At 47.0% G+C, this 16,029-nt stretch overlaps 1 protein-coding gene across 1 annotated transcript in view; it reads right to left on the bottom strand.

Moving 5' to 3' along the window:
• myo1d (myosin 1D) overlaps positions 1-16,029 on the bottom strand; it is a gene marked incomplete at its 3' end in the record, with an annotated part of 80,605 nt that overhangs the window by 56,090 nt on the left and 8,486 nt on the right. Inside the window, exons 2-8 of the mRNA XM_080834902.1 lie at positions 9,500-9,708; positions 6,953-7,046; positions 4,253-4,418; positions 2,939-2,992; positions 2,731-2,826; positions 1,018-1,134; positions 396-599 (exon numbers count right to left, since the gene is read on the bottom strand). Of these exons, the coding sequence (XP_080691028.1) occupies positions 396-599; positions 1,018-1,134; positions 2,731-2,826; positions 2,939-2,992; positions 4,253-4,418; positions 6,953-7,046; positions 9,500-9,708 (940 nt within the window). The remainder of the gene's footprint in view (positions 1-395; positions 600-1,017; positions 1,135-2,730; positions 2,827-2,938; positions 2,993-4,252; positions 4,419-6,952; positions 7,047-9,499; positions 9,709-16,029) is intronic.

Raw genomic sequence — 16,029 nt, 5'->3', positions numbered from 1 at the left:
GAGAAAGAGAGTAGTCATGAAGTCTGAACATTACCACTGTTGTTCGACTCTGGGCTGCTCTATCAGAACCACACAGTGCTCGTATTGAAAGATGAAGTTGTTTAGTGTAAACTTGGTTTTGCTGCTTTCCCATAACACCAGTGAGAAAATCTAAATGAAAAATCTCCTTTACGAATTCCAACCTAATGTTGTAATGAATGCACAATAACCGACTTAATGAAAACGTAAGCTTTCACATGATGTCATAACATTCCTCCAGATAAGCGCTGTTATATATGCTTTTCCTAGGAGGCTGAGGTTTACAGTGTCTTGCTTGACTCACCGAAGCATGAGCTTTTTTATTAAGCACACTTAGATTATTGATAGCGATGCTGTCTGCGAGGCTAGTGCTTTACCTTAGCTAACGCGTCCCGGCCATAGCTGGCCTCCTGGTCCGTGTGCTGCTTGTCGATGATGTCTCGGCCGGTGGCCACGGTGCGGTACAGCAGCGCCTTCTCCACGTTCTCCTCTTTGGTGGACAGCAGGATGCCCAGGGTGGCCACCAGCTTGGAGGTCTCGATCAGCGTCACGTCGCCGTCTGTGCCGAACTTCAGGTTGCCCTGGAGACGGCACACAAGATCATCACATCTCACACCACCGCCTTTGCTCCAGCGTCACGAAGCACATCTCGCACCACCGACTCGCTCCAGTGTCACAAAGTGTGTGTGTGTGTGTGTGTGTGTGTGTGTGTGTGTGTGTGTGTGTGTGTGTGTGTGTGTATGTGAGTGTGTCACGAAGCACAAACAAGCTTATCTTGGACCGGCGCTCCTGTGTCATACCATTTGACATTTCACCAAATTACCGAAATCCTTAACAAATCCTTCATCAGGCATCCCCACTATGTGGGCACTTGACACCTAGGCCAAGATGACCCATCATGTTTCTGTGAACCGCCCCCCGCCCCCCCCCCCCCCCCCCCCCTTCTGCATGTGGGTGAGAGGACATGTGGGATAGGTGAACAACACAGTGTTGATTTACCAGTATGAGGATGGCGGCCAGGATTTTGTAAACGGTTTGGACCTCGTCGGCTGTAAAACCGATCACCTTCATGGCATCAGCCACTGCTTTGAAGTCAGCGCCATCATTGATGGAGGACTGGAGGGGAGAGAGAGAAAGAGGGAGAATTACCCCAAAGCAATATCAAATCACTCACACACACACACACAGACACACACAGACACACACAGACACACACACACACACACTCACACCAATACACACACACACACACACACACACACACACACACACACCACACACACACACACATAGACACACACACACACACACACACACATACACACACAGACAGACACACACACACACAAACACACACACACACACACACCAACACACATATACACACATATACACACAGACACACACACATAAAAAGCAGGCTTTCAGGCTTCCATGCAGACTTGGAGTAAAGAAAGTAACACTTTTTATCAGCATCTGTGCTCTCTGGAAATATCTAACAGACAGCACAGGGAAACGCTAAACTGACTTCTATGATGAATAAAATGCATGAATGCCATCCTGTTTGGCTTTTCTAAAGTCTTATTAACGGGTGTGAGAGACTTTTTTCCATGTTTCAGCTCTTTCAGCCATGGAGTGCCAGACCGGTCCAGACTGGTGGCCCTGATTCAAGCGCTTTGTTATTCTGTTTTTTATTGGTCTGCAATCAAGAGAGCAGTGAAGGAGAGAAAGCTTACTCAGCAGCTAGACTCCTCCACCCCCTCCAACACCCCCCACAGTCACACACACACACACACACACACACACACACACACACACACACACCCCACAATCACACACACACACACACACACCACACACACACACACACACACACACACACACCCCCCCACACACACAGACACACACACACCCCACACTCACAAAAAAGTGAGAGAGAGAGAGCAATACTGGTAATTAATCCCGCACCACGACGCCGAAACTTTACTGCCAAATGAGGCTTGTTCTTACGGCGGCAGGCGCTGTTTTGGAAAGTGGGTGAGAGAATCTAAACATGGCGGAGGTCCTGTTTAAAAACATGGCACAGCGTGTTGCCGACACTCCTGTTCCCCCTGCTGTGGTGGCGCTCCATGACGTCATCAGCGTTTCTTGCCATTTGTTTTTGTTCCTGCTTCTGAATTTGCATGGCACATAAAAAAGTGAGTGTGAGAGAAGTGACAGAGAGAAAAGTGAGAGAAAAAAAAGTGTGTGTGTGCGTGCGTGTGCGTGTGGGAATGAAAGGTCCAGCTTTTGAGGCTCAAGCCCTGAACTGCAAGGCATATCAACCTGCTTCTGAGAAGCCGTGAGGCTCACATAATGTACACAACCAAGTTACCACAGTGACCTGAGCAGCAAACACTATGCAGCTCTAAACAGGAAAAGGCCCTTAGCATGGGTATGTGAATCTGCAGCACACATGCTTGGTTTAAGGGGGTTTCTAATCTCTTATAACACTTAACTGACTCTTACGTATCAACTCTTATAACTCTTATCTACTGTCATTACAGGTTATAATATGTTTATTTGGATCAGATCTAATCTGATTCAAATCATCTTGGATATAAATTGGATTTTTTTATTGGGCCCCGTGATGTTCCTCCTCTGGCGCTCTGGGTCAGGGATGAAATATAAAGAGATAAGGTACCATGAAGGGCACATGCACAGCGTCGTTACCTTGACATTCCCTCCCACTTTAATGTAGCTGTAGGCAGTCGGGTCCTTCTTGATGTGTAGAGACTTCAGCAGAGACTCTGGGGCCCCCTTCACCAGCTGGCACAGACACAGACATGGCATATGTAACATCAATAGATAAATAATGGAATATATGAATAATAAATATGTCTGAAACAAACAAACCAACTAGAAAAATATGTAAACTGACCTGGTAGAAGGAGTGAAAGCTTCTCTCTCCTTCCTGCTGGAAGATGACTCTGGACTGAAATAAAACGATAAACATTTGTGGGGAAATTGATTAATGTTTGAGTTAACTGGTGTCTGAGCTGAATGTTAACCATTCAAAAGCAACACATACTGCCGTGATGATTGGGCCTAAGCTGTTATCCAACACAAACATCACATGAACAGTAGGATACACGACACAATATGACCACAACATTCAGTCAGGTATGCTCCTCTGCGCACACACCAAACGGTACACACCCAGTTCGTATGAGCGGACACAAAAACATTAGTTAATGGGCTTCAGCTGCCTCTGCATGGGCTCTCCCACCAGCCTGCTGTGGCGTCTGTAAAGGCGCTCACATGCTTGTCCGATCGTGCTCTCCGATCTCACGAGGCACGCCCTTAAACGCCCTCCTTGAAGTGGGACCACACCTTTGAGCACCTCGGAGAGCCATCCGAGGGTGTCGGATGGCCTCTGGAGCACCGCTTGAATTTTCTCACTATCCGATCCGAGCTGTCCGACACCCCTGGCTAAAATGACGTTTCCTGTTTCGTTCCCTATATGACAGCGCCGTTTTTAAAAAAATCGCTGAGAGATCGCTGGGAACCTGGGGCTGGAGGTCCAGGAGTGCATTAGGAGTTGGAGGAAGATCAGGGACAAGTTTGTAAAAATGAAAAAAACTATGAAGGGCACCAGCGGCGATGCAGGAGGAAAACCGACATCTCCCTTCTTCCTTGCTCCATCGTGGCTCTCGCGGCATATAAAGCATAGGGAGACGTCGTCTAATTACAGCAATAATAAAAACATTTCTTGGTTTTCGAACAGCCTCTTTGTGTTTGAGTTAGCAGAGCATGCAGTGTAAATGATTAAATTGTAAAGAACCTGAATTGTAGACGTAAAAAAGCAGAACTGTTTGTGTGGTATAATAATAGAAAATATTCGACAATAACCGCGAGCTTGGTCATTGTCGTTAGTAATTCATTTCACAACAACAGCCTCTGATCATTAACTAAAAATACACGGGATAAAAACAAACGATTTCTTATTTTATAGTTTGTTGTTGATGATGTAATGGCCTTGAAATATCATAATAAACCGTTGGTAATCTCCACAGCCCCTCGTAGAACCATGCAGGTAGAGGTGAGTCGTACAATCATCAGATTAGAAAGGGCGTGTCTCTCGTGAAGTCGTACGAGGTGAATTGGATAACCATGCAAATGCCTTAAGAGGAGTCAGTGAAGGCAGATGGGCTCCACTCGCAACCTCTCAAGACTGCTCTCTGGAGCCCCCTACCTTCTCCAGCAGGTAGTTGTTGATGTGGCCACCGATAGGGTCCCCTTTGAAGTCGAAGTTGATGTCCATGTACTTGCCGAAGCGGCTGGAGTTGTCGTTGCGGTTGGTCTTGGCGTTGCCGAAAGCCTCAAGGACACAGTTGGACTTGAGCAGCATATTTTTCACCCTGAAGGACAGGTAAACGAGACATTTAAAGTACATTTAGAACTCCCGACTGAATACAAAACAGAGATCATCAATCCAGACATTAATCAGTCAGGCAGTATGCATTTCCTATCAGGACAATGCCAAGGAACAGACCAGCTCTAATGACAAACAAAACAACTGTGGGATGGCAGCGTCTTAGACACCAATAATGAAAAACATTAGAACAAAGAGACATCTGAAAAAGGAGCTAGTTCAATGTGTTGTTTGTATCCCTGGAGTCAGTAGTGTGCTTGTCCCAGCCCTGGGCCCTCAGCTGGACGTAGTGTGTGTACCTCTGGAGGCCTTAAAACATCTCCAGCAGCTAAACGTTAGAGCCACATGCACGCGAGTTAGCAAGTGTGTGTGTGTGTGTGTGTGCGTGTGTGAGAGAGAGAGAGAGAGGGAGGAATAAATCAGTCTCTCTCGCACAAACAGTTCTGCCCTCATCCTGCTCTTTCTGTGACCCTGGCCCAAACATAAGCCTACCCATAAATCTCTGCTCTATGACCTAAGTTGTGCGTGCTTCCTGCCTGCAACTGCGCACCACTTACTGTTGCGTTATGACCGGACTTGAGACAATGTCCCATGCTGTCAGAAATAACGCACCGAATTCCTAAAACTGCAGCAAAAGTCATTACAGTGGCTATCAGCACCATTATACCAAATGCTCTTTTTCTGTCTTTCTTTCTCTTTCCATCCCTCTATCCCCCACCTCTCTTTCTCTCTCTAGTTGCGTGACAACAGCGAGGCACTGAGTAGAGGCAATCTGATCACAACCAGCACACACAGAGCGCTCCCTTTGTACTGAAAGCACACATTGGCTATGAGGCGAAACCAACATCAAACCCACCGTTTCCTGCTCACGTGGGCCATCTGATCTGATTTAAGCTCTGTTTACACTACAGTAGATTATCCTCATCCCAGACTCCATCAAAGTGCATTGGTAGAGATGGAGGCACAAACGTTGCAGTTGTAGGGAGCCTCTCCATCATTTCACTGATTCCACTGCACTTCACTCCCCTTATCACCTCTATCCGAGCTTTTCCGAACTTGCTGCAGTCGCAGGCTGGCCTACATTTCTGCTCTTATTAGTACCATTCCCTTTGAGCACCCCTGGATGTGGCGTTCCCTTTAACACGTGTTGGGATGTAACATTCCCTTTAACTGGTGTCAGAAAAAAAAACACCTCCTCAACTTGTTCTTCCATCCCCCAGCAGGCCCCGGAACGGCCGTACTTCCTAGTCTTTGAGGGGGCGAGCGCTCTGAAGTGTGCTTTATGATGTTTAGCTCTCCCGCAAATCCGTGCAACACTGTCACTGCAAGGAGGGTATTTCTGTCACTTGAGAGTGAATACTGGTTTCAAAGCTTTGCTTTGAAGCCACAGTGATGAAGAGAGAGAGAGAAAGAGAGAGACAGAGAGAGAGAGAGAGAGAGTGCCGGTAGTCTGTCCTGGAAGGGATTTGATTCATTCATGTTTGAAAATAAATGAAGGGGAGCTAATCTCCTGGCTTCGCTACTTCTGCTCCAGCAGAAACTTCTCTGTCTTGCCTATACTTTTGCTACCATCTATCATACACACCCCGTGTCACACACACACACATTCACACACACACAAACACACACACACTGGTTTTGTTTGGATGGACATATATTAATTAAAACACCAAACGAGTATCCAAATATTGTCTAGAGTCTAGTTTGCTACTGACAGGTACTGCCCGCATTGTGCAAAGAATAAATCTAGACAGACAGCATAAAGGGTAGAGGTGCCATTGCCTTCTTCTAGAGGCTCCCAATGACAGCAAATATACAGCAGGACAAAGAGAGTTGCTTAGAGAATGAATCAGTCCAGCAATCTGCAAACCACCAACACAGAGCTTATGAGCCTGTCCAGGACAGTCATAAATCAGCACAATAAGTTCACTCTTGTGGCCACACTTGAACATAAGGGCCTTCTGTTAAGGCTGATACTTTTATAGTTTCCCTGTGTAGCATAAGACCATGACTGCTTATGAATTCATGATGGTTTTGACGATTTATTACTGACCACACTTAATAGTGCCTCTTTCTCTGAGAACATTATGTAGTACTTGCATTCTTAATGTGGAAGTCAATGTACAGACCTGTTACTATATACTGTACATGTTCCTGACACTTTCTGCATTTACTTTACTGTGATGTCGAGAGGGGATGTTTATGATATTCATAATGTCTGAGTAGGTCATTCTATTGCAGTGCTGTAAACGGAGCAGGTGATATTGACTCGGGAACCACTCACACACACAAACACGAACGAACGCACGCGCACACACACACACACACACACACACACACACACACACACACACACACACACACACACACACACACACACACACACACACACACACACACACACACACACACACACACACACACACACACACACACACACACACACACACACACAAACACACACACACACACACACACACACACACACACACACACACACACACACACACACTCCCTCACCTCTCCACCTCAGCTCTTTGGCCAGGGTTGGTGATAGCAGCAATGTATTGCATGATGTATTTGCTGGCCTCTGTCTTCCCAGCGCCACTCTCCCCTGCAACACAAGAACATAAAATCCCCAATCAAACACACCATACAAGATTCTTATCTTTACAACCCACATTAACACACAGCACGATAAGCATCTCTATTATGGAACACGAAATGAGGTCATCCATCATTTGGACAGTTATAATTAGCCTGGAAGAACAGGGTGGGTTATGGCGTTTAAACTAAACAGTCTAAATAAACATTTAAACATTCGTGTTATAGCGAGACTGAAGCATCCAGAATAAACTTACATTACAGTTTGCGACACAACAGGCTGCAGGGTAATATGAGTCTGCGGTTTTTCACATTGTTTTGACAGGCTCATGGATTTGCTTAAAGAGCGTGTAACAACACCGCAGTGCTTCTGCCACTAGATGGCGCTTCACTAAGCATATTTAAGCAATGCAGTCAGAAGTTGTGGTCACTGTTTGGACAGCAATCAGTGTTTTCTTTAAACCCTCTAAAATTGAATGTCTTCTGCTCCAAACCCTACTGTAAATAGCCTACATTTAATTTCCCTTAGGATGTATGCACCCCACCTAAACACACAAATCTGAAACTACCCCGAACAGATTAAAAACATTCCCATCTCACAAAGTGACACATCAAACTTCTATGCAAAGAAACGACCGCAGATTAAATAATTCCATTTGAACAAAGGATTGGGAAACAGAAAGCTCATTTGTTGTTGATGTTTTTTTTGTGAGTCGTTCTCATAACAGCCCAGCCCCAGATAGAGGGGATCTTACATCAGTTCAGAGAACACCAGCCTGACCACAGATATTTTACACAGAACAGACAGAGGAATGCAGACGCTGTCCTCTCAGCAACAAGCCTCCATGAAAACAAATCGTGAACAACGGATTGGCTATTCATTATTTTCCGATAAGTGGACAATGGATCTGTGTGAGTAGATATTTCACATTCAGATTCTGGTTGACTGAGGACAGCATTCCATCCAAGCTACCTGAGGCAACCTCGGTCAAGAGGTGAAATTCAGATCCTGTTTGACCAGGACAGAACCTAGGCTAACCCTGTACAAACATGTAGTCAACACTATGAGAGACACTTCTTGATTTTCGACCTTTGATCAAGTCTCTCTCTCATTCACTCTGGAAGCACCACTGCATCTTGTTCCAGTGTGACAGAAAGGTTCCTGTCGACACAAAGCTCTAGGCTCTGGAACCATCTAACGTCATCATGAGACAATCACTCATGTCTTTTTATGTGCCGATAGCCTGAGAGACAGTGCCTCGTATCTAGAACATCTGTGAAAAGGAAAGGTTCTAGGGCCAAATAAAAGGCCTTCTTAGACATGCACAAAACAAAACGAGAAGCAAGCCTTTGGAGTCTGAGTGGTACCTGAGATGACAATGGAGTCTGAGAGGAGTCTGAGTGGAGTCTGAGAGGAGTCTGAGAGGAGTCTGAGTGGAGTCTGAGAGGAGTCTGAGAGGAGTCTGAGAGGAGTCTGAGTGGAGTCTGAGAGGAGTCTGAGTGGAGTCTGAGAGGAGTCTGAGAGGAGTCTGAGTGGAGTCTGAGTGGTACCTGAGATGACAATGGAGTCTGAGAGGAGTCTGAGTGGAGTCTGAGTGGAGTCTGAGAGGAGTCTGAGTGGAGTCTGAGTGGTACCTGAGATGACAATGGAGTCTGAGAGGAGTCTGAGTGGAGTCTGAGTGGAGTCTGAGAGGAGTCTGAGTGGAGTCTGAGATGAGTCTGAGTGGAGTCTGAGTGGAGTCTGAGAGGAGTCTGAGTGGAGTCTGAGTGGAGTCTGAGTGGAGTCTGAGAGGAGTCTGAGTGGAGTCTGAGTGGAGTCTGAGAGGAGTCTGAGTGGAGTCTGAGAGGAGTCTGAGAGGAGTCTGAGTGGAGTCTGAGAGGAGTCTGAGTGGAGTCTGAGTGGTACCTGAGATGACAATGGAGTCTGAGAGGAGTCTGAGTGGAGTCTGAGTGGAGTCTGAGAGGAGTCTGAGAGGAGTCTGAGAGGAGTCTGAGTGGAGTCTGAGTGGAGTCTGAGTGGAGTCTGAGTGGTACCTGAGATGACAATGGAGTCTGAGAGGAGTCTGAGTGGAGTCTGAGTGGAGTCTGAGTGGAGTCTGAGAGGAGTCTGAGTGGAGTCTGAGAGGAGTCTGAGAGGAGTCTGAGAGGAGTCTGAGTGGAGTCTGAGTGGAGTCTGAGTGGAGTCTGAGTGGTACCTGAGATGACAATGGAGTCTGAGAGGAGTCTGAGTGGAGTCTGAGTGGAGTCTGAGTGGAGTCTGAGAGGAGTCTGAGTGGAGTCTGAGTGGTACCTGAGATGACAATGGAGTCTGAGAGGAGTCTGAGTGGAGTCTGAGAGGAGTCTGAGTGGAGTCTGAGAGGAGTCTGAGTGGAGTCTGAGTGGAGTCTGAGAGGAGTCTGAGTGGAGTCTGAGTGGAGTCTGAGAGGAGTCTGAGTGGAGTCTGAGTGGAGTCTGAGTTGGTACCTGAGATGACAATGCAGGTGTCCTTGTTCCGCCTCTTCATGGCTTTGTAGGCTGCGTCTGCGATGGCAAAGAGGTGCGGCGGGCGCTCGTACAGCTCTCGGCCCTTGTACTGCTCGATCACGTCGCGGCCGTAGATGTTCATGGCTCGGTAGGGGTTCACCGACACCACCACCTCACCGATGTAGCTGTAGATGCGGCCCTTTTCAAACCTGGGTGCAACACAAAACATTGAGGACAATATTAGGTCAGCAAATGTAGTTTGGTTTTAAGAAACATGTCCCACTTTTTTCCCTCTAGTTATGTCTGAAGCCTGAGGCCTAGACCACCACAGGAGGACAAGCCCTGACGCAGGCCATGTGACTCATGTCAAGCACCTCAGGCAGTTATTGAGACACATTGCTAAATTGCTAGGACACAGCTAACCCTGCTAGCAACCGTAGCAACTTTATTGACACCAAACTGAGAAGAAGTGACAGAGGTGGCTAAGTATAAACACAAAGCACACAGCCAACTACATGGCCAGGGATGGACTCACAAGAGACCAATGTTTTTGAATGTTTTGCCGTCATATTGGAACCAGCTTCACACAACATTTATTTTCCAAGGCCTCAGTAAATGTGTTAAATGTGTTCAGTATGAAATTAATTCCCAAAAATAATCTGTTCTTTCAGTAATGGGTCTCCTCAGTAGCTCCAATAGCTTCTAATATCTACTGCCCTGTCGTCTAATTCCTGACAATGTATGTCGGGACATTTCTTCTGTTTAAGGTCAGATTAATAATAATAATATTTTCATGACTAGCATATGTTGTCCTCAAGGCTAAAATAAACTCCGCTAGTCATTGACTGTCCAGACATCCAGGCCTGTCTTCAAAGGACTACCCACATACCTTCGCCAGAAGCCTGTTTCAGCTTTAGGCTTACATGCCACGACTGGGCTGTTTGTCTGCACTGACTGGAATGTTTGTGTTGAGCATTTTGCTGGCAGAAATCTCTTTAAACAAATTCAGAACATCCTAATGCCTTCCTGCATGCTTTGAATCTGCCAGAGGAATCCTTTTTCGTGGTCCATCTTCAGTGCAGATGAGACTAACTGACACCAAGTGTTAGCATTGCGACATTATTGTTAGCATTTTACAGTAATATTGTGATTCCCAACAGTTTATATGCAATGACTTTAAAACAAATAGCGTGTCTCCACAGCATAACATGACTAGAGTGGCTTTGGAAAGTGCTTTGGATTGAGCCGACATCTTTTTTCAGGAGACAGCAGACGGCAGTGTGTCAGACAAAAACAAGGGTTACGTCTGGGTTATGTTTTTTTCTGTGCCAGGGTAATCCGCTTTTACCTGCATGCTTCATAACCTTCTATTCTCTTCTCTAACCTCAACCCGTCACTCGCTTAGTTGATGATGAGCTGCACCTGATTCACAGTATGCAGTCCACAAAGGTTTCAAGTTGATTAAATAGGATTTTGCTTTTGGCAGGGGTTTGTCAACATAGTGGTCAGAAGGTGAATGATGTAGTCATTAGGCTACTTTCAGCAAAGCTTTTGGCAAACAAGGTGGTGACATCTCGGCTAGTTTGTTTCCCTTTTATAACAAAAAATGCAAACGCCATGCAGAAAAACAATCAGTGTCAAAAGCCTGAAGGGATGATTCCTTACTGCCCCCACACAAATTGTCATTTTCACAACAGGGATTTCAAGGAAATCGTGAGTGAATGGGGCATTAAAACAACTTCGCCATAAGCCAAACAATGCACAACGCAATCAATTGTTTTCATTCCCACAAATCCATTGTAATCCTCCCTCAAAAACAAACAGATATCCTTCACCAGATGATAACAGATGCCACGGCCTTTCCTCTCCCCAGCCAAGGTCACCGAGCCCTGGGCAAGTATCGGTGCCACGGCTGTCACAAAGCACAACAGACACACACCACTGCACCACTGGCTGCTTTCTGCACATCTACAGAGCATCCGTGTGTTTGGCTACATGCAAAAAGGGTGGTTTCATCATGGGCTCCAGAGTTAAAACCACACTGCCAGCTCAGTTCACATGCTCTCTCTCTCTCTCGCACACACACACACAAACACAAATGTATGCTACCACACATACACACACACACAAATGTATACACAAATGTATGCTCCCACACATACAAATACATGCTCCCCCCCCACACACACACACTAATGTGCGTATGCCTCCCAACACACACACACACACAAGCATATGGGCACACACAAACACAAATATATATACCACCACACATATTTACCCACAGCCAACTGAGTGAGTATCGCCAGCCCAGCACACACACACTCTCACACACACACACCTCAGCTAGGGGGAGCTGATGTTGGCCAAAGCCCCTGGGGGTGAAGGCCTCATTTCCTTCCTCTCCTGAGAAGACCTGGGTCACCTCCTCTCAATCTCTCTCTCTCACTCACTCACTCCACCCCTCCTCCTCAGAATAATGCCCCCTTTCTTCTCGCTGGGCTGAGGCTGCCAAAGCCCCTCGCTGCTCCATCCTGCCGTCCTGGAGCATCGAGCGCTTTGAAAGTCCTCCTAGAAACACAGCTAGCGACTTTTAGCCTTTAGCATGGTTTCTCTCCAGAGGCCGGTGGATGCGCATACGGCTTATGTGGTTTATGTGGCGTGCACACACTCAGTCTCACACACACACACACACTTACACACACTCGATGAGAGAAGAACAGAGATGTAGGAAACTCCCCTTTTTCCTTCAGATAATGGAAAGCATGTTGCTAACCAGCGGTTACATTTATTTAGCATGTCAAGTAAGTCAGCTAGGCACCACTTCCTGGATTACAGGCAGAGTGAGGAGTCATTTGTGTATCAAAGCGATGTTCAATTAGTCATGGCTATTGTGTGTTTAGTGGATCCTACATGAGTGCTCACACACACGCACACACACACACACACACAAAGAGAGAGAGACAGACACACAGACACACATGCCAAAATGCAGCAGCCAGTGAGCTTATTTGCTGCCCACTGGCTCATTCAAACATAGTCCGTTGTCTCTCTCTATGTGTGTCTGTGTGTGTGTGTGTGTGTGTGTGTGTGTCTCTGTGTGTGTGTGTGTGTGTGTGTGTGTCAGTGTAAGGTCTCCTGTGTCCATGACACCCTTTGAGCCTGTGACTGAAACGGAGAGGCGGTGCGGTGGGGTGCGGCGTGGCGTGGTGTGGTGGCACGGCCCTGGCACTAGCACTGGCAGCATGCTGGCAGGCCGAAGCAGAAAGGTTCTTTTGTGCCTGTGTCCGAGCCAGCAGGCAGCGACAGGCCCGCTCCATTGTTCAGTGGTCAATCGGGGGTCTGTGTGTATATGTGTGTGTCTGAGAGTGTCTGTGTGTGTGTGTGTGTGCCTCGGATGACCACCTCCAAGACCCCTCCTCTGTGCCTGCTCACGTAGATCAATCGGCTCCCAATGCAATGCAGCCCCGAGAACTGGGCGGCAACACAGAGGTCAGCTGTTCTGTGTGAACCATATAGCTCAATGTCTCGCAGCAAGCCAGTGTAGAGCAGCTGATCTGAAGTCAGTTTTAAAATTAAATGTATTAGACGAGAGCATTATAGTTTAGTAATTACAAACCGTATGGGGCCTGATTTAATGATAAGATGAACAAAGACAATAAAGCATTCAGGAAAGATGGGTCTTTCATTCAGGTGATATCAGCATTTTCTGACAATCTGTAATCAACAACAGCAAATACATCATCGCAAAGGAAGACATAAACAAACCTAACCACTGGTCTGCGGGGCATAAGTGTCGCTCCATGGGGAAATGTTCACAATGATCCGACACGTAGTCATGTGCCAGACAACATATCATTACAGTTAGTCCTTCTCATTTTCATGTCTCTGACTGTGCCTTCGCCACATGGAAACACACAGAGCTACAATGACAAAGGTACACCAACCATCTGTTGCCTGGAGGCTAAAACTTGCACAATAATAATCGTCCTCATCCTCCTTCTGCCTGTGTCAACAGAGCGGTGTAATAAAGCCTCTGGATTGGTGTTTTCCCCCGGTCTCCAGACTGTATAAATAGATTTTGTGAGTCATGGGCCATTTCCACAGCAGTCCTGCAATCAGAAGGCATCTGCCCCCAGAAAACAACGGCAATGGTCCGTGTAACGTCTGGAAGATGAACTGCAGACGGCCACAGGAGAGATGGAGGGAGGGAGGGAGTGAGAGAGTGAATGAATGAGTGAGTGAGTCAGAGAGAGAGTTTGTGAGTGTGTGAGCGTGTGAGCGTGTGTGTGCGTGTGTGTATGTGTCTGTGTGTGTGTGTTTGTCTGTGTGTATGTGTCTGTGTGTGTGTGTGTGTGTGTGTATGTGTGTGTGTGTGTGCACGTGTGTGTGTAAAAACAGGGGGATCAGCAGCAGAAGCCTCTCTGCCTCTCTTTGGGCTTGACCTGTGGGAAGGAGAAGCTTCCAGGAACAGAAGTCCTCAGTTAAACTCTCTCTCTCTATCTCCCTCTCCCTCTCTCTCTATGTTATTTCTAAGGAGCAGCCATGTCTGCTGAGGGCTCTGAAGAGTCATGGGCGAGACGTTTAGGGGAGAGGGTGGGAGTGGCAGTCTGGGAATGAGAAGTGGGAATTTTGGGGAGAATTTCTCCAGTGAGGGAAAACTTAAAAAGATCAAAGACTAAACTCTCTCTCTCTCTCTCTAAACTAAGAAGTAAACTCTCACAACACTGGGTATTTTGTTTGCCCTGAAGAAAGAACTGGAAGAGAGCCAGGGAAAAATACAGACTGCAATACCACCAGCTGTTATGCAAAGTGAGGTTTTGATGGTACAGCCATGTCCAGCCATGCACCACTGCATGTTCTTTTGCATGGAAGGTACACAGGTACACCTTACAAAACAAGACAGAGACATATAAGGGACATATAAGAAAGAAGTACAGTTTTGAGAATGCCACTTCTTTTCAATATGATGGGATGGTCTGTGGGACGTTCACTTCTTTGAGAAGTAAGGTAAAGTTTTTTCAAAAATTACTTTCCAAGAAATGTCAGATTGTAAGTGCCAACACAGTTCGCCATTATCCTCCAAAAGCCAAGGGAGAGGAAGCTAATCCGAAGCTCACAGCCTAGCTACTCTGTCCGGGGGCAGGAGAAGAAGAGCGGGACACATAGGACGGTAGCGCGCTAGCGTCTCAAGAGGCTGAGGGTGGGACGTTTTTAGGGGTGCCAGCAGCAGCGCCTTGCCCCTCCCTGCTCCACTCTTCCCAGCAAGCGGCCCCTGGGAGGGGCTCTGCCTCTGGATGGAGATCAAGGCCATGGGCGCAGGCAGGCAGTCCAGCCAGACGCACTTCCCCTCACAGCTGGGCACACTTAAGCTCCCTTGCTCTCTTTCTCTCTCACACTTCCTCTGTCACTTTCTCTCTCACACTCTCTCTCTCTCTCTCTCTCTCTCTCTCTCTCTCTCTCAGTCTCTCTCTCTGGCCTCTTAAAAATCTTGCTTACTCTTCATCTTGACTTTTATAAGCTTGCGTTCCTCTGACGCGAAGGCAGTGCCCTGTGTAAACATGAAAAGCCAGAAACCCAAACAGGTGAGAGAGAAAAAAAATCTGGTTCAACATCCCAAGTCCAAACATCAGGGTTCAACATCCAAAGGATCTCAGCTGGAATCCAAAAAAATGTGCAGCTCAGAGTTCAGCTAATACAGATAACCACAGCTGTCCTCGAGTTCCAGAGAAAGTGATTAAGGCCTGAGCTCAGTGCTGAAAACAAATTAAAAGTCCCTTGCATACATCATGCTGCCTGATGGTGTTTTGGAGTAATTGTCTCTCTTGTGTAATTCAGTTTTTTAAGTGATTCCTGGGAAGCACGTCTCATTTTCAGACCGCCCCTTGACCATCAAGTTGTTTTCTGCCAGTGACAGGGGACATGACAGCAGTCCCATCTCTGACTCGAGGCTTTAGGTTCTGGAACAAAGGCTGGCTGACAAGACCCCCCTGCCCTGCCCTGCCCAAACCACAGAGTCACGGCCAGACCAGACCAGAGCATTTTTAGAGAGCTGGATTACAGGCAACGTCATGGATAAATGCAGGTTCACGTCACTCTGGGTGGGACTGCATTGTGGTTATTTGTCCGTGGTTAACATGGGTGGGGTGCCACTGGTAATGTTCTCTAACATGATTTCAGATCCAGCTTTGTAAGGAGAGAGAGAGAGAGAGAGCGAGCGAGCGAGAGAGAAAATAAGATGCAGTGATTCTAGTACCCCTGTCAGGCAAGTTACAGTTGACTCCAGATAGACAAGGAAAACGTGGGAGTGTGATGAGTGGTAAACCCAGAGAGGAAGAATTCAAATGTTTTTGTGGGTGTATATGTGAGTGATTTAGATTCAGGGTGTGTGTTTGTGTGTGACGGAGAGATAGTGTGTTTGTCGAGAGCAGGAGATGCCTTATTACAGCTAAGCAATAGCCCTGAGCCCCCGGACAGCGCCCACGGACCGCTCTATCAGTGAGCCAGCAACATGGGGATAATCTGCTCCT

This window comes from Sprattus sprattus (assembly GCF_963457725.1).
Source record: "Sprattus sprattus genome assembly, chromosome: 3".
NCBI lineage: Eukaryota > Metazoa > Chordata > Actinopteri > Clupeiformes > Clupeidae > Sprattus > Sprattus sprattus.
This window is presented reverse-complemented; position numbering and strand designations above follow the sequence as displayed.